General features: G+C 41.2%; 1 protein-coding gene across 1 annotated transcript in view; it reads right to left on the bottom strand.

Annotated features, from left to right (window-relative positions):
- Positions 1-25,202, bottom strand: part of LOC124722536 (voltage-dependent calcium channel type A subunit alpha-1) — a 393,558-nt gene that overhangs the window by 271,101 nt on the left and 97,255 nt on the right. Inside the window, exon 8 of the mRNA XM_047247682.1 lies at positions 23,002-23,117. Coding sequence (XP_047103638.1) covers positions 23,002-23,117 — 116 coding nt within the window. The remainder of the gene's footprint in view (positions 1-23,001; positions 23,118-25,202) is intronic.

The following is a 25,202-nucleotide window of genomic DNA, read 5'->3' as shown; positions in this document are numbered from 1 at the left end:
GTTTCACAGTTCCCGTTCATACATATAAGTCAAATGAATATTGCACTAGACAAATCTGATAGTGCTCTATGAAATGGGAACGTAAAATTCAGATTTAAAAATAATTTTGTTTGAAATGGGGAAACAAACCAATGCATTCCATCAATGCTGGGCATTGTACGAACAATGGGATGGGGAGCATTTGTTTCAGCTGATGTCATCTACACATTGCAAAAACAAAACAGCAAATATCTCCCAAAACACCAGACAAAATGCACCAGATGAACGTTAGGAGATAGTCTCCAGTATACACTGATGAGCCAAAACATTATGACCACCTACTTAAAAATCATATTGGTCCACTTCTGACATGCAATTCAGCTGTGATTCTGTGTGCCAGGGATTTTACAAGTACTTGATAGGTTACCAGGTGTTTGTGGCACCAGATGCTTAAGCACAGGTCACAGACTTCCAACAATTCGTGGGCAGTCGGTCTGTGGGCACGGAGCTGGTGCCCGATAGCATCGCAGTTTGGTTTCATCGGATTCAGATAAGCTGAATTTGATGGCTGAGACATCGACGTGAGTTCACTGTCGTGCTCCTGAAACCACTGCATCACGATTCTGGCCTTGTGGCACTGACAGTTACCCTGCTAGAACATGCCATTGCTGTAGAGGAAGACATCAACTGACTAATAATGTTCACATAGTCCACAGCTGTCATGGTGACTTTGACTATTACCGCAAGTCTCATGGAAGCTAAGTCTCATGGAAGCTCAGGTGGATGTGCTCCAACAATGCTGCTCTCACAGGCCTGCGTTTGTGGCGTGTCGCGTGTTTCGAGCAGCGATTTGTCTGGATGACAGCGGCTGTACTCTGTCGTCAGATCTGCTACAGATTGCCACCTATCCTGTTTCAGAGAGTGGGCAAGGCTCCAACCCCTATGTTCTGTGATGAGGTATGGCTGTCCAACTTCTTGTTGCCTATGCACAGTTTCAACATTCTTCAACCACTTTCCACAGATGCTCACGACAGTAGCACGCGAACGACAGACCGGCTGCACCGTTTCCGAGATGCTCGCTCCCGGGCACTGGGTCACGACACTCTGGCTTACGTCAGTGTCACTTCGGCTGACAGATTTCCGCATTTACACCACTTATCGTAGCTAGAATGATTTCCCATTCGTCTCTGCTCCACTCGTATGCTTCTCTTGCCACATCACGTGCCCTCAGTGCCACCAGGCAGCATACAAACCCACTGTGGGCAGTGGTCATAAAGTTTTGCCTCATCAGTGTATGCATGGCTACATTGTCCCAGAGAACTACTGAAACTTTTTTGAGGGGTTTTCATTGGTGTGTGGCTACCCCAGTAACAGTAAAAGATGAGTTTTATTTTATTTTGTCATCTATCCCTGCTGTGCACGTAAAACATTTCGTATCAGCAAACTCACCTACCGATTTGTGTGGTTGTGTCATTCCAGATCAATGCAAAATGAAGAAAGGGAAGAAGATTATGGTTTAACATCCCATTGACAATGAGGTCATCACAGACACAACCCAAGCTCAGATTGGGGACGGATAGGGAAGGATCTTGGCCACACCTTTTCAAATGAATCATCCCTGCACTTGCCTTAAAGGATTTAGGAAAATCACAGAAAACCTTAAATCAGGGTGGCTGGATATGGATGGAATGATGTAGTTGGTGCCGGGACAATGTATCAGTACATCTGTGTGTAACAGTGAGGGGGTTACCTTTACTAATTCCATTATATGTATCTAGTACAAGATCTGATTGATGGACTGTCCAAATACTTCATGTTCTGAGAACATGCCAGAACTGATGGAGTCTCTCTCCACTCTGAATGTGCTCATCTCACTACAAGCAGTGCCAAAATTGCCACCCCCCTGGACTGGGTTCTCTACAAGAAGTGACACCAAACTGGCTCAGCCATTTGACTGCTGGTGTGAGTGCTGTTCACATCACCACCTGCATCATCTGCCACTAGTTTGCTGCTGGCATAGACTTTCAGCAGATACTAATTGGTGTGGTACTTGTGCAGTTAGTGAAAGTGTTTCACATGGCTCATTTAACAACATTAGGACTCCTGACAACAACATATATTTTCCTGGTTATGCTATAACTTGCTTTATAACCCTTTTATGCAGTAAACCACCAGAAAGGAGATTACGGATACGGTTCTAACTTGACAAATTTCACAAAACAACATAAGGGATGCCATCACCAACAACTTTAGATGATGACAGAACAAATGGAATATGCAGAGCAGCATAGGCAGCAAGAAGAATCTCTCCACTTACAGCTATCCCATCCACCTTAATCATCAATCTCACAACAACACTGGGTGCCCAGCTTACAATTGCCTCTGTTTCCTCCTTCGATGAAACCTATGAGGACTGGGAATGGAACATTTGCTCTTTCTGGTGACACTTCATGGCATTCCACGTCAATGACACTGACCTTCGGCGTTTTTCTTGTCTTGGTTGGACCGTGAATTGTCTTGAATCTCAGTAAACTCTTCGTGTTAGATGATACTGTAGGCTAGTCATCATAATGTTCCTAATAATGTAATGTAATTATAATATTCCAGCTACAAGTACCTGCAATGATGCGCTACTATAATTTGGTATGACAATGCTCTTTGCTCTGACAATGCTCTTTGCTGAAAAAAAAAAAGAGGAGCATCTAGGTTTTCTTGTAATTGTTGGAGACAAGAAATGCCGATTGGACATTGTGCCTTTTTGAGGTCAGATAAGTTTGCACAGAGAAGTAATTTGAAGTGCAGAGGTCAATATGTAATTGCGATTATCAAGAATAAAAATTGAATTTGTGGAAAAAAAGGGAGGTAAATATTTTTACGGACCTTTATTTGATGTTGGATCCTTGGACCTTCATAAAAACTGTTAGTTTAGCAATACAGTGCATAGTGATTTCTTCGCAAATTAACAATACTGGGCAAATCTGCTACTATCATGGTCCGAACGACGCACAATATTTTGCCATCAGCTGGTATGTTCAAGACGTTCCCTAATCAACCAGTTTGTTAGTCAGAAGATATCATACTGCCACTGTTGTTCAACCTTATCATTCTGAAAGTGTTTCTAGAAAAGAAAATTTTATGGCGACTGTGACTATTGTAGCTGCTAAGGGAGATGGCATCTTCATCGCAAGTTGTAGCAGTTTTCTCCGACTTTGCCTGGCATTCTCTTAGAACCGGAGAAGCAGAAACCTCCGACTACCAACTTATCCTGTACCTGACCTGTTCTCTCTTTACAGCAACCATGAAGAAAACACACTCACCTGTAGTCAAATTTTTTCACAGATTGTTTCTATTAGTCAGGTAAAAATTTTATAATGTACCTATCTAGGCAAAAAAATTCAAAAGAGAGGTTTTTTAATGCAGTACCTGTCTCATCTGTGTCAAAGTCAAAGAGTGAGAAGTTAATTAATTAATCATTTTTGTTTTTTGCATTGCACTTTCATTTTACCATTATCATAAATCTGTTGCCTGCCAGAAAATTATATTTATCAAAAGTGCAACGTGGTGTAAGCCCACCTCCACTTTTAACAGTATAAAAAAACAAGAGGGCAATTGTATTTACTGTGGCAACTGAGTTAAGTTATGTTGGCAGAAAGTGTGACACCAGAAATGATAAATCCCCACGGAAACAGTCTTACGCTGATTGCCTCATCTGCAAATTCATTGTACTGTTTGTGCCCTCAAAAGAGGTCCATTGTGAAGCACTAAAGCTTGCCAATTATGCATCGTATGACATGTTCCTAATAGTGCAAGTGTTTTAAGTAAATCAGGCTTCCACTAAGCACCTACAAGTTCCTAAAGAAGCAGCAGAAATATAGGTCCCACAACATCAGTCTCCAGATTTACTGGTCGCATTCGGGAGGACAACGGTTCAATCCCGTCTCCGGCCATCCTGATTTAGGTTTTCCGTGATTTCCCTAAATTGCTTCAGGCAAATGCCGGGATGGTTCCTTTGAAAGGGCACGGCCGATTTCCTTCCCCATCTTTCCCTCACCCGAGCTTGCGCTCCGTCTCTAATGACCTTGTTGTCGACGGGACGTTAAACACTAATATCCTCCTCCATTTACTGGTGTCACTGTCATCCTCCAGTTTTTTGTTCATAATGTCCTCCTATCACCAAAAGAAGCAACTGCTTTCAAGTTATATTTTTTCAACCAGCATGACATGTCACACGGGCCAAAGTTTTTGGACAAGTGCACAGTTTGTGGTAAACAAAGTCACACTGACACAATATGGCAGCACAGCTAACCACATCTCTATCTGCCAAACCCTTCTTAAAAGTGTTGCTCCACAGTAAATAGGCCCAACTGCTGTCTTCTTGGTGTACTACCAATAGTTCCCAGAACATTACTTTTCAAGCTGACAATAGAGCATCACTTACTTATGATTACTTTCCCTGCACTTAACCATCTTTGTCACCTACACCACAATGATTAATCTGCTACAGAATAATCCAATATTGACAGAAAGTTTTTCACAGTCAATGAAGTCTACAAAGCTGTCTAGATGCTTCTGTATACTAGCAATTGATCACATCGCTTTGGCAATATCTTAGCTCTTGATGTCTTAAAGGATTTTGGGGTTTACAACTTTTCCAGGGTATCAAAACAGTCTGGTAAGAATTTTTAAAACTATTTCTGCTGTGTTTATGTTGCACAACAAATTACTTGTTGAATATGACACTGAGGCCCTTGAATATCTGTGGTGACTTCTGAGTACTATGAAGGGTGATCAGAAACTAAGGTTACATGGCCAGTGTTCTTGTGTTTCATCCATTAATACTGTGCAGTAATTCTGATACATGCTGTTGGCAACTGTGCAGAGTTCCAGCCACCAGCCAACTACAACACTAGTTGTAGGTAAACACAAACATTGATTTGTTTGGAAAACTGGTCTCGCAAAGGAACCTGCTCAGTTACTCGATTTCTGTAGTCAAAACATGTAACTGTGGCTGAAATTCATCAGCAGCTGGTAGAGGTTTATGAAGAGACTGTAATGTCTCAACTGCATGTCACAGAATGGTGTCAAAAGTTTGCGGCCAATAGAGAACACATCACTGACACGGACTGCACTGGCTGATCCAGCATGGAAACAACAGATTTGAACACAGCTCACATGCACAAATTTGATTTAGGACAATAGAAGGCTCACTTTATACCATATGGTGGTAGAATTGGGAATCTCATTCATAAGGGTTTGTCTCATTTTTCACAATATTCTGCAGTACCTGGAAGTTTTTTCCCAATGAGCTCCATCATATCTGTCCAACCAAGACAAAGAGAGAAGTTCATGGGGGCAAGTCCACAACTTTTCCAATGGATCTCCATAGAATGGAACAATTTCTTCATCGCATTGTTTTGGATGGCAAAAAATGGATCCACCACTACACCCCCAGCAATAAGCAATCATCAATGGAGTGGAAACACCCTTCCTCTCCAAAGACAAAGAAGTTTAGCATGACGTCATCTGTTGAGATGATGATGGCCACAATATTTTTGAGTGTCATACTCATGGAGTTTTTAAAAAGAGGGTATACAGTGTCCAATGACTGATACCACAAGACCTTCACTCGACTGCAAGAAGCAATGACTCAATTGCACAAAACAATCAGGAAAAAATGGCCAGGACTTCTCACCAAGGGTGTCATCTTCCTTCATGACAACATGCGACCTCATACCGACTACAAGACCACAATGCCATTGAAGTGGTTTCATTGACACATCATCGACTACCCTCCCTACAGACCAGATCTCACTTCACACAACTTTCACCTTTTTTCATGTAGGAGGCCGTCGATTTGCTCCAGATGAAGAGGTGAAACACTTCACAGCAACATGGCTGAACATGAAGGGACAGGATTTTTACCATTAGGGCATATTCAATTTCACCCTATGAAACAACAAGTGCCTAAACCAGTATGGCAACTATGTTAAAAATAACCTAATGTATTTACTATCACTTACTGGTTGTATGAAATAAAATGTATACTTTTCACTGCAGGCTTTGTAACCTTAGTTTCTGATCGCCCCTCTTATTAACAACCAGGCTCTGGTTGATACTTATCCCATTTCTCACCACAAAGTCTCCTCTCCAAATTCACCTGTGTGAATGTTCTCCCTAAGATGACCTGTGTGAATGTTCTCCCTAAGGCGCATAACTGCAAAGACCATATGATGAAAACTCACAATATTAAGCATTGATCATTACAACCTGTCATCTTACAATTACAAAAAATTACTATTCAATATTTTTAGCCTCTCATATTGTTTTTATATTGTCTTGAACAGATTAATTGATCTGCCCCAGATGTGTCAGTTATTTTGATAACATGATTGTCACCAGATCAGTGCAGTGGGGGCACCTGTTTTATTCATAAGCTCTTCCAGAAATTCTAAGAATTCTGCCTTCAGTGTGCAGTCTTCACAAATGCATGTTCTCCCAAACAGATGTGAAATACCGAAGCCAAGGCAAGAAGGTATATTACAATCTGAGTACTCTTTAGGGCTACTGAAACTTACTTGTCCCAAAGGTTGAAGTGCTCGTAAAAAGCAGTGGAGTACACGTATTACTAGATACAGAAATCTGGCTGAAATTCAAAATTGACAGCAGTGAGATTTTTAGAGTAAATGCAAACATACATTGAAAACTAACAAGAAATGTAGGTAGTGTATTTACCACAGTAGACAAGTATGTCAAATCCACTGAAATAAAAATTGAAAATTTGAGGATGTACATAAGATTGTTTCGGCAAGATTCCATATCAAGGGGGAACCTACAATCTGGTACATTTATCGGCCACCTAACTCACATCCAGATGCAATTAATAAAAATAAAACTTCAGCTTGCTAGTATGTATATTCCCCATAATACTTTCATTCAACAAGACTTCAGTCATCCAGCAATCACTTGGTGTAGTTGCAACTTTGTAAGTGGTGTGCCATGTGCATGATCAGACATCCTGGGAAACAAGACTAAATGCTGTCAATGAAAACTTCACAGAAAGATAGTTCGGATGCCCATTGGCGATGGAAATACATTAGATTTAATGGCAACATATATACCTGACCTCTTTGAGGATGTTCACAACAGTGACATGAGGCAGTTGTAGCAACAATAATTACCAAAGTATAGAGACAAACTAAAGCAAGTAAATGATTTACATTTTCAGTGAACTAGATAAAGGGGCACTAGTGTCATATCTCAAGGGAGCACTGAAAATCTTCGCCACTGAACATGTACATGTTCATGTTGAGGAACTTTGGCTCATATTTAGAAATTAGTTGACCAAGCAGTGCATAAATATAAACCTTGTAGAACAGTTCATGACAGGAGCTACACTCTATGATATAAAGTCTCTGTAAAGAAACTTTAAGAAGCAGCAACTACAGCACAATTGGTATGAAATGAAGAAAACAGCTACGAACAAAGAGATGCTAAATGAAATGCTGTTGGTTATCACAAGGGGAATGACAAAACCTTCAGTGACTGCAACAGCTGAATATTAATGAAATACCTCTCACAAAACCCAAAAAACCCTGATCGTATGTAAAGGCACCTAAGTTATGCCCTGACACTCATAGGTGACACAGGAACTAAAACTGAGGAAAGGGGAGCAAAACTAGACGTGCTGAACACTACATCTACGTCTAAAACATCTACCTCTAAATCATACTCCGCAAGGCACTTAATGGTGTGTGGTGGAGGGTACTTTTGGTACCACTATCTGATCCCTCCAACCCTGTTCCATTCGTGAATAGTGCTGGGACGAATGATTGTCAGTAGGCCTCTGTATTGGCTCCAACTTCTCGAATTTTCTCCTTGTGGTCAATATGCGAGATGTATGTGGGGGGAAGTAATATGTTGCCTGACTTCTCCTGAAAAGTGCTGTTCCAAAACTTCAATAGTACACTCTCCGTGATGCACAACACCTCTCTTGTAACGTCTGCCAGTGGAGTTTGTTTAGCATCTCCGTAATGCTCTCTCAGCAGCTAAACGATCTCATGATGAAACGCGCTGCTCGTCCTTGGATCTTCTCTATCTCCTCTATCAGTCCTACCTGATAGGGATCCCAGATAGATGAACAATACTCAAGAACCAGGCGAACAAGCACCTTATAAGCCACTTCTTTTGTGGATGAGTTACATTTCCTTAAGATTCTTCTGATGAATCTGAGTCTGGTGTCTACTTTTCCCACTATCTGTTTTATATGGTCATTCCACTTAAGGTCGCTCTGGATAGTTGTGCCTAGATATTTTACAGCAGACGCTGTCTCCAGCTGTTTGACATCAATAGTGTAGCTGTACAGCAGTGGATTTCTTTTCTTGTGTATGCACAATATGTTACATTTATTTACATTCAGGGTCAACTGCCAGAGTCTGCACCATTCATCAATTCTCTGCAGGTTGTTCTGAAAATTCTTACTGTCTTCTGGCATTGCTACTTTGGTATAAACAACTGCATCATCTGCAAATAGCCTTAAAGAGCATCCGACGCTTTCTACTTGATCATTTATATATATTGTGAACAGCAACAGTCCTATCACACTTCCCTGTAGTACTCCAGATATTACCTTTAGATCTGTCGATTTAGTTCCGTTAAGAGTGACGTGTTGAGTTCTAACTACAAGAAAGTCTTGAATCCAATTGCAGGTCTGTTCTCATACTCTGTAAGCTTGTATTTTTTTCATTAGACGGCAATGTGGGACAGTGTCAAATGCCTTACTGAAATCAAGGAACACTGCACCAACCTGAGAGCCATTGTCCACTGCGCTGTGGATCTCATGGAGGAACAGAGCGAGCTGAGTTTTGCAGGATTTCTGTTTGCGGAATCCATGTTGGTTTTTATAGAGCAGATGTTCATTTTCCAAGAATGTCATAATTCTTGAGCATAAAACATCTTCCACAATTCTACAACAGATTGACCTCAACAATACAGGTCTATAACTGTGCTGATCTGTCTTACAGCCTTTCTTAAAAACGGGAATGACCGGCACTTTTTTCCATTCATCAGGTACTTTTCATTGCTCAAGCGATCTAAAATAAATTACTCTAGAAGGGGAGCAAGTTCTTTTGCATAATCTTTATAGAATCTTATAGGTATCTCATCTGGTCTTGAAGCCTTTCCACTACTAAGCGATTGTAGCTGCTTTTCAATTCCGTGATCAATTACCTCAATATCTGCCATTTCAACGTTCACACGATGATTGAAAGGAGGGACAGTGTTATGATCTTCCATGGTGAAACAACTTCGGAAGACCAAATTCAGTATTTCGGTCTTCTCTCTGTTATCTTCTGTTTTGGTGCCAGTGTGGCCGCTGAGAGAATGAATAGATGACTTTGATCCACTTACTGATTTTACATATGACCAAAATCTTTTAGGGTTTTTACTCAGGTCAGTTGACGACGTCTTACATTCGAACTCATTGAATGATTCTCTCATTGCTCTCCTTACACTCATTTTTGCTTTGTTCAGCTTTTGTTTGTCAGCTAGGTTTTTACTTCTCTTGAATCTGAGATGAAGTGCTCTTTGTTTATGTAGTGCTTTTCTAACATGACTGTTAAACCATGGTGGATCTTTCCCATCCCATAAAACCCTTCTTGGAACATACTTGTCTAGGGCATTGCCTTTGAATATTTTCCATTTGTTCTCCACATCTTTGTCCTCATCACCAAACATTTGATGCTGACTGCTAAGATAGTCTGAAATTTGTATCCTGTCTCCCTTGCTGAGAAAATATATCCTCCTACCTTTCTTAGCATTCCTTGTAGGACCCGTCATCATAGATGCTGTCACAGCCTTATGATCACTGATACCTTCCTCTACGTTAATTGATTTGATAAGTTCAGGTCTGTTTGTTGCCAGGAGGTCTAAGACATTACCCTGACGAGTTGGTTCTCTAACTACATGCTCAAGGTAATTTTTGGACAAGACATCCAGAACAATGCCACACGATTCCCTGCCTCTGGCACCAGTTTTCATAGCATATCACTCCAAATGTATTCCTGGCAAGTTGAAGTCGCCCTATATTACAACGGTATGATCAGGAAAATTACTAATGATATTCTGCAAGTTCTGTCTGAACTGCTCTACAACTACAGATCCGGGTCTGTAAAAGCATCCAATCACCATTTTTGACTGTTCTTTGTTACTCAGTTTCACCCAGATTAATTCACATTCGGAATCCGTGATAACCTCGCTAGATTTCATTGAATTTTGTACTCCAATAAACAAGCCACCACTATTGCTGACTAACCTATCTTTATGATAAACATTCCAGTCTGAACTTAGGATTTCATTGTCATTGACATCTAGCATCAACCAGCTTTCTGTTCCCAATACTATCTGTGCACTGTAACCTTCAGTAAGCAATACTAATTCTGGGACCTTTCCTTGGATGTTCCTGCAGTTTACCAAAATCATATTAATCTTTTCTATCTCTGATCTGCGAGACCCACAATTCTCTGAACTCACTGTGGCTGATTTAACAGGCAAATGGTGTTTGCTCCCAAGGGAGGGGTCCTCTAACCTAAAAAAAGTCCCACGTGCACACCACACATACTCCACTGCCCTAGTAGCTGCTTCCTGCATGTAGTGCATGCCTGACCTATTCAGGGGTACCCTGGAATTCTGCACCCGATAGCGGAGGTCGAGAAATTTGCATCCGACACTATTTCCTAATGTCACAAAAGAAGGTAGGGCAATAGTTCCCTAGTTTAATTTTTGTATCACTGCAAAGATGAGTGATAGAGGTATTAGTGTGAGCAGTGTGCAGGAACAGCTCAAATTGCTAAAACTGAACAAGACCCCAGGGCCTGACAGGATACATATCATACTGTATACTTAATTTGTGACTGAATTACCCTTTCTCTTAACCGTAATGTACCATAGAATCCTTAAACAAAATTTTGTGCCCAATAGGTGCAAGAAACCACAAATACACCCATCTATAAGACGGGAAGTAGAAGTGATCCACAAAAGCTATAGGTCATGGTAGTCATGTAGATGCAGTTCTCCTCAGCTTCTGAAAAGCATTTTACTCAGTACCACACAACATTTACTAATCAAAGTACATTCATGTGGGATATTAAACAAAATTTGTGACTGCATTAAGAATTTCTTTGTAGGGAGGATGCAGCATGATACCTTGGATGTTCAATCATCAACACACTTCAAGCTTGGTACAGGGAATTGTGTTGGGACCTTTACTGTTCAAGTTTTATATCAATGAACTTGGAGCTGAGCGGTAGCTTCTGTTACAGCAGCAGTGCATTAAAGCATACTGTTTAGTCTGTGAACTGAAATAGCTTCTAATAAGAAGGGACTTATTTTAATTTCCTGTGTGCTCTTTAGTTTAAACTCTTTAATTTTGGCATGTTTGTGTCTTTATCAGGCACAATTCAATGTTTTAGTAACTGTATAGCAGATAGTACCGCTGTTTGCATTGTAACAGTCATTCCCATTTTTGTTTGAAGAGTGAGTTACAGTTGTTAGATCCTTCAGTTGTTAGATCCTTCAGTTGAGTGGCAGCTTCCGTTCCAGCAGCAGCACACACCAAAGCACACTGTTTCGTTTGTGAGTTGACACAGCTACTAATAATAATAGACTTATTTTTAATTTCATGTGTGCTCTTCGGTTTAAACTCTTTAACTGAATGAACTCTGCAGAAAGGATTTTAGTGTCTATGTGCTCTTTGGTGTAAACTCTTTAACTGAATAAGGACTCTGCAGAAGAGATTTTAGTGTTTGTTTATTCTCCTCATTCATATTTTGCATGCATTCCGTCAGCAACACCACAGTTGAGTAAAGTGGGAGGCTGTTTGTACTTTCTCAGTTACTCCTGACTGCCTTATTTTTTATTTTTTGAGGCCTTATTCAGTTTTCTTTTTTTTCTTTTTTTTTTTTTCTTTTTTTTTTTTTTTTACAAAGTAAGTTATGGCTATGGGGCTATGGACTGTGTATGTTGTGAACTGATGCAATGAGAGCTGGCTGCTGTCCATAAACAGCTGGAAGATGCAGTGGGCTCTGTCAACAGGCATCAGACTCCTGCCCAAAGCTGCAATGACACCAAAGTGCCAGTGATGAGACCTGCAATGAATTTGGTGCCATTGGAGTCCCCTGGTGACTTGGTTGCTGCTGTATCTTCTGATATGCAACAGCTGACTTGTCTGTCTTCACTGAAGAGTGAGTTGCGGACAGTAGTAGGTTTGCATGTCACTGGGCAGAAGGCAAAAGTGGGTATGGGCTGCATAGCTGGCTGCTTACTTCTTAACAACATGTATGAGGTGCCACCCAGTGCTGATAATACTCTTGAGCCAGCACAGGATGCCTATCCTGCTGGGCTAGTGGCCAATTTTCCTGCCCAGTCTGGATGAGTGCAGCAAGTGCAGAGGTCATTGGGAATCCAATGTTAGGCTGGTAATGGAGCCCCTCAGGGAACTAGCACGCATCGTGACAAGGAATGCCAGCATGCAGTTGGTACGTTTGCCAGGGGTGGGTGTTGGTGAAGGGGGTGTCTCAGAGATATGGAGGAGACTCTGCCAGCAGCTATTGAGGACACTGGGTGCAACTGGCTGCAGTGGCTGAATTTTGTGAAGGCAACCTGCATCGCATGTGGAGTGTAGGCTAAGCTCACTATCTGTAGCATTATACCAAGGGTTGATCACAGTCCTCTGGTTTGGAGCGAAGAGGAAAGTCTAAGCCAGAGTCTCAGATGATTTTGAGATGCTTTTTGATGTGGATTTCTATACCTCTGCTATTGGGTGGAGAATTGTAGGGTTCTTCTTGATAGTCGAAGTATGCACTGTATGCAAGAAGCAGCTGCTAGTGTAGCATTGTACATGTGATGTGTACATGGAGGTATTTAAGGTCAGAGGAAAGCCACATTGGGATCAGTGACAAACTGCCTCCCAGAATAGAAGATACATCAGCCACAATGTTCTCAGACAATGCTTCTTCTCACAGACTGGATATAGAAATAATTACTACCATATTAGTAAACTGCAGGAGCATCCAAGGATAGGTCCCAGAATTAATATCGTTTATTGAAGGCTATAATACCCAGATAGTATTAGGAACAGAAAGTTGGTTGACACTGCAAGTGAATAACAATGAAATCTTAAGTTCAGAGTGGAATATTTATGGTGGGGATAGGTTAGTCATCAATGGTGGCAGCATATTTATTGCAGTAAACAATTCAATAATATCTAGCAAGGTTATGATGGATTCCAAATGGGAATTAATCTGGGTAAAGTTCAGCATCAGAGATTGCTCAAAAATAGTAATGAGATGCTTTTATATACTGCCTGGGTCAAGAGCTGTAGCAGTAGTGCACTTCAGAGAGAACTTGAATAACAGCATTAATGACTTTCCTGATCATGCTGTCATAATAGGGGGAGTATTCAACTTCCCAGGTATAGATTGGGTGCCAGGGACAGGGAGTCATGTGACATTATTCCAAATATCTTGACCAAAAATTACTTTGAATTGATAATTTGGGAACCAACTCATGAAGGTAACATCTCAGACCTCCCAGCAACAAACAGACCTGAAGTTATCGAATCAGTTAATGTAGTGTAAGGTATCAGTGACCATAAGGCTGTGATAGCAACTATGATTGTTGATATTACAAAGAATGTTAAGAAAGGCAGGGAAATATTTTTGCTTAGCAATAGTGACAGGGTACAAACTGCAGAGCATCTGTCTAGTCAACATCATTTACTAAGCAAGAGTGACAGTATATAAACTGCAGAGTATCTGTCTAGTCAACATCAAACATTCAGTGTCGAGAAAGATGTGGAGCATAAATGGAAAAAATTCAGAAGCATTGTTCAATGTGCCTAAGACAAGTATGTTCCCAGCAATGTCTTACGGGATAGGAAAGACTCACCATGGTTTAATAGCCATGTTAGAAACAGAGAGAGCTGCATTACAGATTTAAGAGCAGTCAAAGCCTAGCTGACAAGCACAAGCTGAACGAAGCAAAAATGAGCAAAATGAGAGCAATGAGAAAAGCATTGAATTATCCTGAAAGTAAAATGTTGTCAATTAATCTCACTAAAAACCCTAAGGGGTTACTCAATGACCATGCTGGCACCAAAACGGAAAATAACAGACAGAAGGCTGAAATGCTGAATTTCGTCTTTTGATAGGTAAAGTCTATGGGACCAAACTGCTGAGGTCGTCAGTCTTGTCTTCTGAAATTGTTTCACCATGGAAGACTGTAATACAGTCTCTCCTTTCAATCATCAGACAGATGTTGAAATAACTGGTTGTGAAACAGAAAAGCAAATATAGACACTTAGTAATGGAAAGACATCAGAACCAGATGAGATGCCTGTAATATTCTACAAAGATTATGTCAATGAACTTGCTCCCCTTCTAGCAGCAGTTTTTTGTAGTTCACTGTAGCAACAAAGAGTACCTCTTGCCTGGAAAAACACAGAGGTCATTACAATTTTGAAGAAGCGTCATAGGACAGATGAACATGATTATAGGCCTATATCATTGATGTCAATCTGTTTTAGAATTATGGAACATGTTTTACACTCAAGAATTATGATATTTTTGGAGAAAATATAAAAATCAACATGGATTCCACAAACAGAGAGAGCCTGTGAAGCCCAGCTCACTCTTGTCCTCCCCGAGATCCATAGTGCCATAAACATCAGTGCTCAGGTTGATGCCATGTTGCACAAGTTCAGGGAGGTATTTTACATTGTCCTGCACTGCCATTTCGTGAAAAAATGAGCTTACTGAGAATTGCACCAGATTTGTGACTAGACTCAAGACTTCTTTGTGAATAGAACACAATATGCTGCTATTAATGGAACAAAATTCACAAATGTAAAGGTAATTTCCAAGGAAGTGTGATGGGATCATTACTGGTTACAACATATATAAATGACCTAGCAGAAAGCATTGGAAACTCTTTAAGACTGTTTGCAGAAGATACACTTGTCTATCAGAAAGCTGTGATGCCAAAAAACAGTACTAATTTGCAGAATGACATACAGAGTATTGATAAATGGTGGAGGTTCTGGCAGTTGACGCTGAACATGAATAAGTGTAACATATTGTGCATACATAGGAAAAGAAATCCAGTACTATACTGTTGATGACAAATTGCTGGAAACAGAATCTACCATAAAGTACCTACGAGTAACTATGAGAGTTAACTTAAACAAAATGACCACATGAAACAAACAGTACGAAAAGCAGATGCAGTACTGAGATTCATAGGAAGAATCTTAAGGAAATTTAACTAATCCATGAAAGAAGTCGCTTGAAAGGTGCTTGTTCAACTGATTCTTGGGTACTGTTTATCAGTCTGGGATCCTTACCAGGTACATCTGCATTACATGATTACTCTGCTATTCACAATAAAGTGCCTGGCAGAGGGTTCAATGATATGAAAGACAGAGAAGGTGAGAAAATCCAACAAAGGGCAGTGCATTCATCATGGGATCCTTTGGTCAGTGTGAAAGGTATGAATGGTGGGCTCCATGTGGTTCCCAAGCAGGAGTAAGATCACATGTGCCTCTGGCCACACTACTGCTGACACCACAAAACTGCCAAGCATCTCTACTCTCATGTCGTGAAAGAGTTTACTGGAGGGTGGAATGTTACTCTGCTATCTTCAGTGATGAGAGTAGGTTCTGGCTGTACACAAATGATAATCGTACACATATATGGCATATACCTGGTGAACTGCCTATTCCAGAGTGCATTAATCCACAAGAAACAGGTCCCATCCCAGGCTTCATTGAGTGGGGGTACATCAGTTACAACTAGCAGTCACATATGGTGTGTCTATAGGGTAAAGTAACCAGTGCCCACTAAGTTGCACAAGCTATTATCCCTATTCCACTGCCATTTCTTCACAGGAAGGTGATATGCTTTTTCAACAGGACAATGCATGTCCACATACACAACATGCACAACAATTGCCCTGGCCAACAAGATCACCATATCTCTCACCAACAGAACACATAAAGGACATGATGAAGCAGGAACTTACTCAATCTCCATGGCCTGCAAGGACTATTGCCAAATTGCAACAAAAGGTGCAACATGCTTGGGACAATCTGTTACAAGATGCTACTTGGCACCTTTAATATTGTTTGCATATGAGAATACACAACTGCTTTGCCACCAGAAGGAAGTACACTGTGTATTGATGCAACTGGACACCCTTTACTGTGACACATTTCATTTGATCCAAATTTGTTATCACATATTCCTACAGTGATGAAATACCTGTCACTTCACTTGTCAATAGTGACCTAGTCCTTGAGGGTGTTGACTTTTTTTTCTAGCAGTGTATTTTAATTTGCCTTTTAATTTCCCAGTTACCTTGAAATACAACATCATTTAGTGTCTTATTTGAGCAAGAGAATTTGATTGTATTGGGAATGATGTTTACGAATTGTAGCAAACAGTGCTGATGTAATGATAAGTGTATGTGTTCTTCTGACTGTCCAGTTACAAAAATTATTTATGTTATTTTTTATATTAGACTAGAGTGATGATTGAAATGCCACTTGCCTTATCAGTCCTCCCCCCCCCTGCCCTCCCCCCCTCTCCCCCCCCCCCTCAAGCATACTGAACCTTTGGATCCCATGTACAATTATTAATCATTCTTACAGCCTATCTACAATTGTTCCTTTGATAATTGTACATAATGTAGTTATTTTAATTTTAATTTGTTAAAATATTATATTTAAAATTTACATTATATGCTTAAACTGATGAATAAACTAGAAAAAAATGTGTAAGAGCCAGAAATCTTAGAACTGGTGTTAATGTAACAACAGACTTAGCATATTTAGAAATGCTGTTAGGGGAGAGCCATCTAATGTGTTAAGTATTTATAGCTTCTGAGGTTATGCTGTCTGCTGTTCATTAAATCCATTTTATTGCATGCAGCTGTTGTTACAATATTGTGAGATAAAAAATGAGGGGGGGGGGGGGGGGGGGGGAGGGAGGAGGGAGGCTTGGATAGAGGGTGTCAGAGGTACTAATATTGTGTAGGGTTCCCTTGACATAAATGTAAACATAATTAAGATCATGGACTGACTTATACTGTATGATTAAAAGCAGCAGATGGTTCCTTGTAAAACTAATGTGCAAACAGTGATACAGTATTCATCATATAGAACATACAGATGACTTTCGTCATCTCAAAGGGCACACTTTAGTCATCTCAACAGGGCACTCCAGATAGTATGAGGGTGTGCTGAAAAGTGATGCCTCCCAAATTTTAATGTGAAACCTGTTGCTATTTTTCAAATAAAATATACTTTATTAACATTCTACATCTTAATTGGTTGGTTTTTGGGGGCTCAATAGTGCTCAATAGTGGCAATGGAGGTGAACAATTCCCAGTCAGCCCAAATGCAGGGGCGCCCAGATGAGTGACACTGTAGCAGTGACAGAAAGATCGGAAAGTGGTCACTACCACACAAGTCGTCATGCACACTCCATTGGACAGATGGTAAAAGGATAGGGCTGCAGATCGAAAGGTCAATGGCTGAGTGTGTGCTATGTGCCACACTGAAATGCGTGAAGGCACCGCACCATTATTTAAGCGGGGAAAGGTCGAGCTGTGCCAACACTTGCTCAATGACAGTACCTTGGCCTGTTGCCACTGATCCACCCCACAGAGGGTTATGGGCGTTGAAGTCGCCCAGTAACAGAAAAGGTGGCAGCAATTGGGCTATAAGCACAGCCAAAACATACTGCAGGACATCACCATCCCGTGGAAGATAGAGGCTGCACACAGTAACAGCCTGAGGCATCCACACCCGAACAGCGACAGCTTCTAAAGGTGTTTGAAGAGGGACACACTCGCTGTAAAGAGAGTTAAGGTTGTAGATGCAGATGCCACCAGATACCCTCACATAAGCTGTCCAGTTCTTATAATAATCCCGAGAACCAAGGAGGGCGGGGGTTCGCATCGCCGGAAACCAAGTTTCCTGAAGAGCAATGCAGAGGAAAGGGGAAAGGCTGAGAAGTTGTCAAAGCTCAGAAAGGTGTTGGAAAAAACCACTGCAATTCCACTGGAGAATGACATTGTCCATGGCCAAAAACGGTGTGAAGGGGCCGAGGAGGCAGATTACACTGCTGGGTCACCTGCTGCCACCGATTGCGTACCTATGGGAGCGACATCCATCGTGTCTGAGGGATCTAGGTCCTCAGTGGACACCAGAATCTCCACCTCATCCTCAGATGCAGAGCTGGTAGGTAACGATGGTAGTGGGGGTGCCACCGCAATTTCCTTCGTCTTAGGGGTCTTCGGTTTTGATTTCTTGCGCTGTTCCTTGGGTTGCTCTAGCTGGGAGGGCTGCTTTGATTCAGTCTCTGGGACTGAAGAGGACTGCGAAGCCCTACAACCAGTTACCTGGGGCTTCTTCAACCACTGGCGGGTGTCTGCTTTGCCACTGGTAGGAATCTGGGAAGGGAGAGACCCAAGGGACCCCTTCCTAGTGAGAGAAGCTGAAGAAGACTTACGCTTCTCTGGCTTAGAGGTGGGGATGGATGTCCCCGATGGTTGGGCGGGTGCTGCTCCTGAGGTAGGTAGTGTGGGAGCAACAGGGAGGGAAGTGCCCCCCACCATCAAGGGGGCAGATGTGGTCTTTCAGCTCTGAGAGCAGACTGTAATTTGTGCAATGGATGGAGCTGTAACAGGAGTGACAGTGGCAGCGTAAGATGTTGTCATGTGCATGGGATGGAGCTGTGCAAATTTCCTTTTAGCCTCAGTGTAGGTCAGTCGGTCCAGGGTCTTGTATTCCATTATTTTCCTTCCCTTCTGTATAATCCTACAGTCTGGTGAGCAAGGGGGATAGTGCTCTCCGCAGTTAACACAGATGGGAGGCAGGGCACATGGAGTATTGTGATGGGATGGACAACCACAATCTCGAAATATGAGGCTGGAAGTACAGCGGGAAGATGTACGGCCGAACTTACAACACTTAAAGCATCGCATCAGGGGAGGGATATATGGCTTGACATCACAGCTGTAGACCATCACCTTCACCTTCTTGGGTAATGTGTCACCCTCAAAGGCCAAGATGAAGGCACCGGGGGCAACCTGATTATCCCTTGGACCCCGGTGGACGCACCAGACGAAATGGACACCTCGTCACCCTAAGTTGATGTGCAGCTCATCATCAGACTATAAAAGAAGATCCCTGTGGAAGATAATGTCCTGGACGATATTTAATCTTTACCATATGTAAGCTTTTATGGTGTGTGATAGTAACTGAAACATCCCCAAACTTGCCATAAGTGAGTAACCTTCATGACTGGGCAGAGGATGCTGTTTTTATCAGAACTGACCCAGAGCGCATTTTGGACAAGCCCTCCACTTACCCAAACTTGTCCTCTAAATGCTCTACAAAGAACTGAGGCTTCGTCACCATGAAAGACTCCCCATCAGCTCTCATTCAAACTAGGAAATGGGGCAAATAAGTCTCGCTGCCATCCTTAGCCTTTCGTTCCTCCCACAGTGTGGCCAAGGAGGGGAACAATATTGGATTGTATTTCTCCCCATGGGCGCCACCCAGCCTCAGGAAGGGCCACCTGGCAGGATGGCCATTGCCAGGAGTCCCAATGCCCCAGGGTGACAGGCATCTACTCCTTGGCATACATGGGGAGTTAACGACACAGGCATCAGCAGAGCGATCCCCGTGTTGTCAGGGGGCTACCACCAACAGGGTACATGGTGGCCCCACCACAACCGACTGGCTACCGTGCTGGATATTAGGTGCAAGGAAGTCCATGGTCGTCGTCTTCACAGAAAGTGACACTGCACAGTGCATGGCAGAAATCGCACCCCAAGAGATGGAGAATGAGCGGGACTGCATTGCGACGACGAGAAATCAGGCAAAAGATCTCAATGCATGATGGACACAGTGCACCATGTAAGGTGCCCTTCCACAATTGGCTTGCTCTTCAGAAAAATTTGGAAATATGGAGGTCAAACCCAAGAGGGGACCATCACATAAAGGCCGATACGTGTGAGACTCCTTTTAGTCGCCTCTTACGACAGGCAGAAATACCACGGGCCTATTCTAACCCCCGAACCTGCGGGGGGGTTACATCTTAATTATTCATGTTTACATATTTATTTCTCTACACAGTCACCCTGGAGACAAATACATTTCTCCTAATGAGACACCAGTTTGTTGATACTGCTACCGCAGAATGTTTGACTTTGTTGGTAGAGCCACAATTTCACCTCTGCTTGCACTGCTTCATCACTATCGAAGTGAAGTCCTTAAAATGTTTTCTTTAGGTTTTGGAAACAGATGAAAATCAGATGTGGCCAAGTTGGGACTGCATGGAGAACAATCAATGACAGACAACCCAAGGCCCAAGGCGTTGGATTGTTGCAGATGCTGCAGTGTTTGAGTGTGGTCTGGCACTATCATGCTGAAGCATAGGGTGCTCCATGTGTGGGCAAACTCTTCAGATTTATGAAACTTGATTACAGCATGCTGTTTCACATGTACTGACTACATTACCCACTGCCATGTCACACACTACAATTTGGAGCTCTCAAGAAGCAGAGGGCTGCAACTTGCACCTGCGACGCGGGAAAGTCGACCGAGTAATGTGCATCACGTGTAATACTTCAACTAATATTGAGACTAGTATACAAAATTCAGAGGCCTTAGTTTTCAGCATGCCCTCATAAAATGGAAACGTGATGAAATATTTACAGCTAAAATGTGATCAAGGCTATTCACACTACTTCTCTCTTATCTTTACAGACTAACAATGAAATGCCAGCAGATGAGATTTTAGTAAAACCTGTCATAAAGTAAAAGAATGGACAAAGTATTCTGGTTTAGTTGGCATTACTTAATTTTGTTGCAGAAATATGTTACATGTAGAGTAATAGGACAACCACGAACATGTGTTTGTCATAATTAATATAAAAATGGACCAGCAAAGTCAATATAGATCCTGTACCAAGGATTGTGAGCTTTAGGCATGGAGGCCAAAGATGGTCAGGAGCTTCCCGATTTTCTGGACACCTCCCATAGTCACAGACTTTGTCCCTGTTGATCTGTGACTGAGAAACATGTCACCAGTCCAGGTTCTTAATGCAGGTCATTGTTGATTGGCTGCAGTGGATGAGACAAAATTGTAACTTGTAAGCTTTTGGGGAACCATGAAGTATTCTTTTCATGGCTCCAAGCAAACTACTGGAGAAAGGTGGTGGTAGAATCTGAAGAGAGTATGCAGAGAAAAAGCAGCAGCATGTGTCAAACATATAAGGTTGCTGCAGGTATCAGAATATCTGCTGGTGAATACAGAATAGAGTTCTATGAAGAAATGCAATAATGTAACAACTCTCAAGTGCTTGTGGTCAGTTTGAAATGTGTCTCCTAGTTGTAGGTACTGAGAAGTCACACCCACTGTTGCAAGTACTGTTTGGTTTCATCAGTTATATTGCAAAGTGGAACAAAAAGGGACAAGAAGGGCTTACAGTCCATTGTCATGTGAATCCATGCACAATAATGTTAAATATGGAAGTTTTCTATGTTGTGTCTGGTAACAAAACCAGCTTCTCAATCTCTGTATAGTTTTTCTGGGACTAGATGAAGGTCTTGGAGGCTTACATTGATTGTTCAGTTGTTACCCTTATTCATAATTCTCTATACTACATCATGAAATTTTTGAAGAGATATGTATGTTTCAATAGAGTAACAAAAACATAAATTAAGTACTAAACAAGTGTAAATCACTCATATATATGGTCAGCGCCGGCCGCAGTGGCCGTGCGGTTCTGGCGCTGCAGTCCAGAACCACGGGACTGCTACGGTCGCAGGTTCGAATCCTGCCTCGGGCATAGGTGTGTGTGATGTCCTTAGGTTAGTTAGGTTTAAGTAGTTCTAAGTTCTAGGGGACTTATGACCTAAGATGTTCAGTCCCATAGTGCTCAGAGCCATTTGAACCATTTTATGGTCAGCAGTTGACTTATTCCACATAATAGTAAATAATGATAAACATGAATCAGGAAAATTCTCTAAAGTCTGTACTACTGTTATGAATACTGTATATAATTAGCAGCAAATAATTGTAACAGGGAAATATGTAAAACAATTTGCTAAACCCCATACTCATAGATATAACCATCTGTTTTAGCAGATTCAGTTCCACCATATACCCCCCCCCCCCCCCCCTCTCTCTCTCTCTCTCTCTCTCTCTCTCTCTCTCTCTCTCTCTCTCTCTCTCTCTCTCTGTGTCAAGTAATATATTTTCAAATACAACACAGTGAAACATACTGACACGACAAATTTTGTGCATGGAGTGTCGGGAGAGGTATGAATCCAAGAGAGAAGTGCATATATGGGTGTGACATAAGGCTAATTTTAGATGCTGGAATAACCACTCTGGAGGTAGAAAGTAAGTAGTAGCAAAAGTAGGTCGTAAATTGTATTTTTTACACTTGGATCTGAGTAGGTCGCACAGTCAAAGTGGTGACAAAGCAATTAAATGATAAATTCACGAAGAGGTTGTCACTGTGAACTTCTGGTGTTAGCTTTCACTGACAATCCTAATATATGGATCATAGACCAAACCATCGTGTGATCTACTTATATGCTACCCAGTCTGTGTTTTGGTCCTCAACTTCTATCCATTACTCAGTATGCTGAAAGCCCTCTTTGAGCTGACAATTTATAGTGCACTTCCTTCAGTCTCTCATGAACCACAGTTATCTGATGGTCTGATGTTAACAGCAATAAATATATTCCCTTGCTGACACTTATCTATTCTAAAAGTTAAAAAAGTCATATTATTTTCAGTTTACATACAGTAATTTATCTCTCACTGGTTTTCATTAAGGTATCACTTGCAGCCAACTTCATTGTCACAAATTTTCATAGACAAAGTAAAAAACTGTTTCACTTTTCTGACACATCAACTATAAACATACATAAAAATAAGTCTTACGCACCTGCCTTGCAGATCCACTCGACGTACCCATTGAGCTCACGTTCCAGCTGCTGCTGCCTACGCAGCTTCAGGAACGTCTGACGGTTTTCAACTTTCTCTCTCTCCTTGGCAAATTCTCTGGTAAGGAAAAGGAAACTGGTGCAGTAACTACTGGGGAACTACAATAAGTCATGCACAACAATATCTTATTCAATGTCTTTTCATCAAGACAGATTCAGTATTTGCAGTACAAAAGGTAGTACAAGGAACTGAAAGCTGTTCTTTTTACAAGATTTTAAATAGCAACATCATAAATCAAAATATTTGGATAAATACTGGTACTGCAGAGCTACAGAATGATAATACTTATTATTATAATACTAACAGGTTTCAGGAAATGTCAACTAACTTTTAAAAGCAACAAAGTTATGGGCATAATAAGGAGGTTATTTCATAGTGCCAATATAAGAACATCACACATCTGTGACTGGAAAGCTTTAAGGGCATCAATTTAATGTATCTCACAAAATTGTAACTTGTTTATATGTAACTAGTTCATACCTATTGCACAATCGTAACGCCATCAATGATAATTGTTTAACGAATGGCAAACAATGTAAAAAACTGTGGGATATCAGTACTCTTCACTGGCAGCAGTACTGACTTTCTTGCATATTTTACAAATGGAATGACCTAGAATGAATCTTTCACTCTGTGTGCTAGACTGAAATTCAAACACAGAACTTTACCTTTCAGGGGCATTGCTATTAACAGCTGAGCTGTTTGGCCTGACTCACAGTCTGCCCAGTTTTAATTATAACCAGGGGCAGCTTCTGAGGTAGTGCCGCTGTGCCATGGCACCCCTTGTATAAAAAAGAAAGAAAGAGAAATCTATGCGAACTGTGCATAAAACATTGTTTCGGCGTACGTGGTTTCTAATTTGAAGAGGCACATTTCGCCTTGTGCGCTCTCACGGTAGTTTTCTGAAGCTTGGAGCCAACAGCAGATTGGCACCATCTGCTCTCATAAAGCGCTGTGTGAAAGGCTCGGTCACTGGTTTCTTCATGCTTCTTACGGCTGAGTGAAGCCACAACTAGTCTCACTCAGAGCTTTACATTCATTCTGCCAGAGAGCAGTAAAGTGCAGGATCTATAGAAGCATGATCTGCCATCTAATGATCCTGTTAGAAATTATCAGGGTGCAGATGTATTGTAATTCAGTTTTACAGTCCTTCTGCAAGTTAATGCTTATGCATTCCTAAACACTAATTAATGCTTAATTAAATCAAATACAGAGATAATACACTTAAATATCGTTATAAACAGCTATATGTAATTTGAATATAATTATGCCCTTAGATTTTGAAACGAAGAGGGATTTTTTCAATACTGGTATTCCAAGAAAAGGTGTAGTATTTCTATTTATACTTATTATGTTTGTGTAATACAGTCCTGTGCAAACATGTAGTTATTGTGAGGTCAGGTAATTGACCGTATATAGCTGTCTGCACAGTGTTATCTGTAATGGAAAATTCAGTTGACTGTGAAAATAGCAAACATGAACAAAGTAAATGAGTTATTAAAAATTCCATTTAGTAACAGGACTCTCAGATAAAAAACACTCCCAAATCTGAATCTGCAGCAGCAAACAAAAAATTGATACAGTACATTCAGTCCAGAAATCTACCAAAAGAACAAATGGACTTGTGGTTGTGAAGAAAGCAATGCTGTTTTTTGTTTTCCTTGTCCGTTACTTGGGGGTGATGTTCACTAGTGCAAGACCGGAATAACTGATATTGGGCATATATGGTCTAAAATGAAAGTACATGAAATGTAAAAGCAACACATGAATAATGTGCTTAATCTTTCATTTCTAGGTAAAACAAACATTCAGCAGAAATTAGATTCACAATATAGACAAACAATTGCCAGCCACAACAAATGTGTAGAAAAGAATAGATATATATTGAATTTAATTGTAAATTGTATTCAGTTCTGTGGTGCTTTGGAACTGCCTCTCTGTGACACATTCGACAAGACTGCTAAAGTTTTGAAACTGCTAATCGTGACACCTATCTTGAGATCAGAAGCTGAGCGGTGCTTTTCAATGCTTGAGAGAATTAAAACATTCCTACAAAACACCATGAAAGAAGAATGACTGAGTGTCTTAGGGATGCTAACCTGTGAAAAGTCATTCGTGTGTAAAATTGAAGATTTCAGTTTG

This window comes from Schistocerca piceifrons, chromosome X, assembly GCF_021461385.2.
Source record: "Schistocerca piceifrons isolate TAMUIC-IGC-003096 chromosome X, iqSchPice1.1, whole genome shotgun sequence".
Lineage (NCBI taxonomy): Eukaryota > Metazoa > Arthropoda > Insecta > Orthoptera > Acrididae > Schistocerca > Schistocerca piceifrons.
This window is presented reverse-complemented; position numbering and strand designations above follow the sequence as displayed.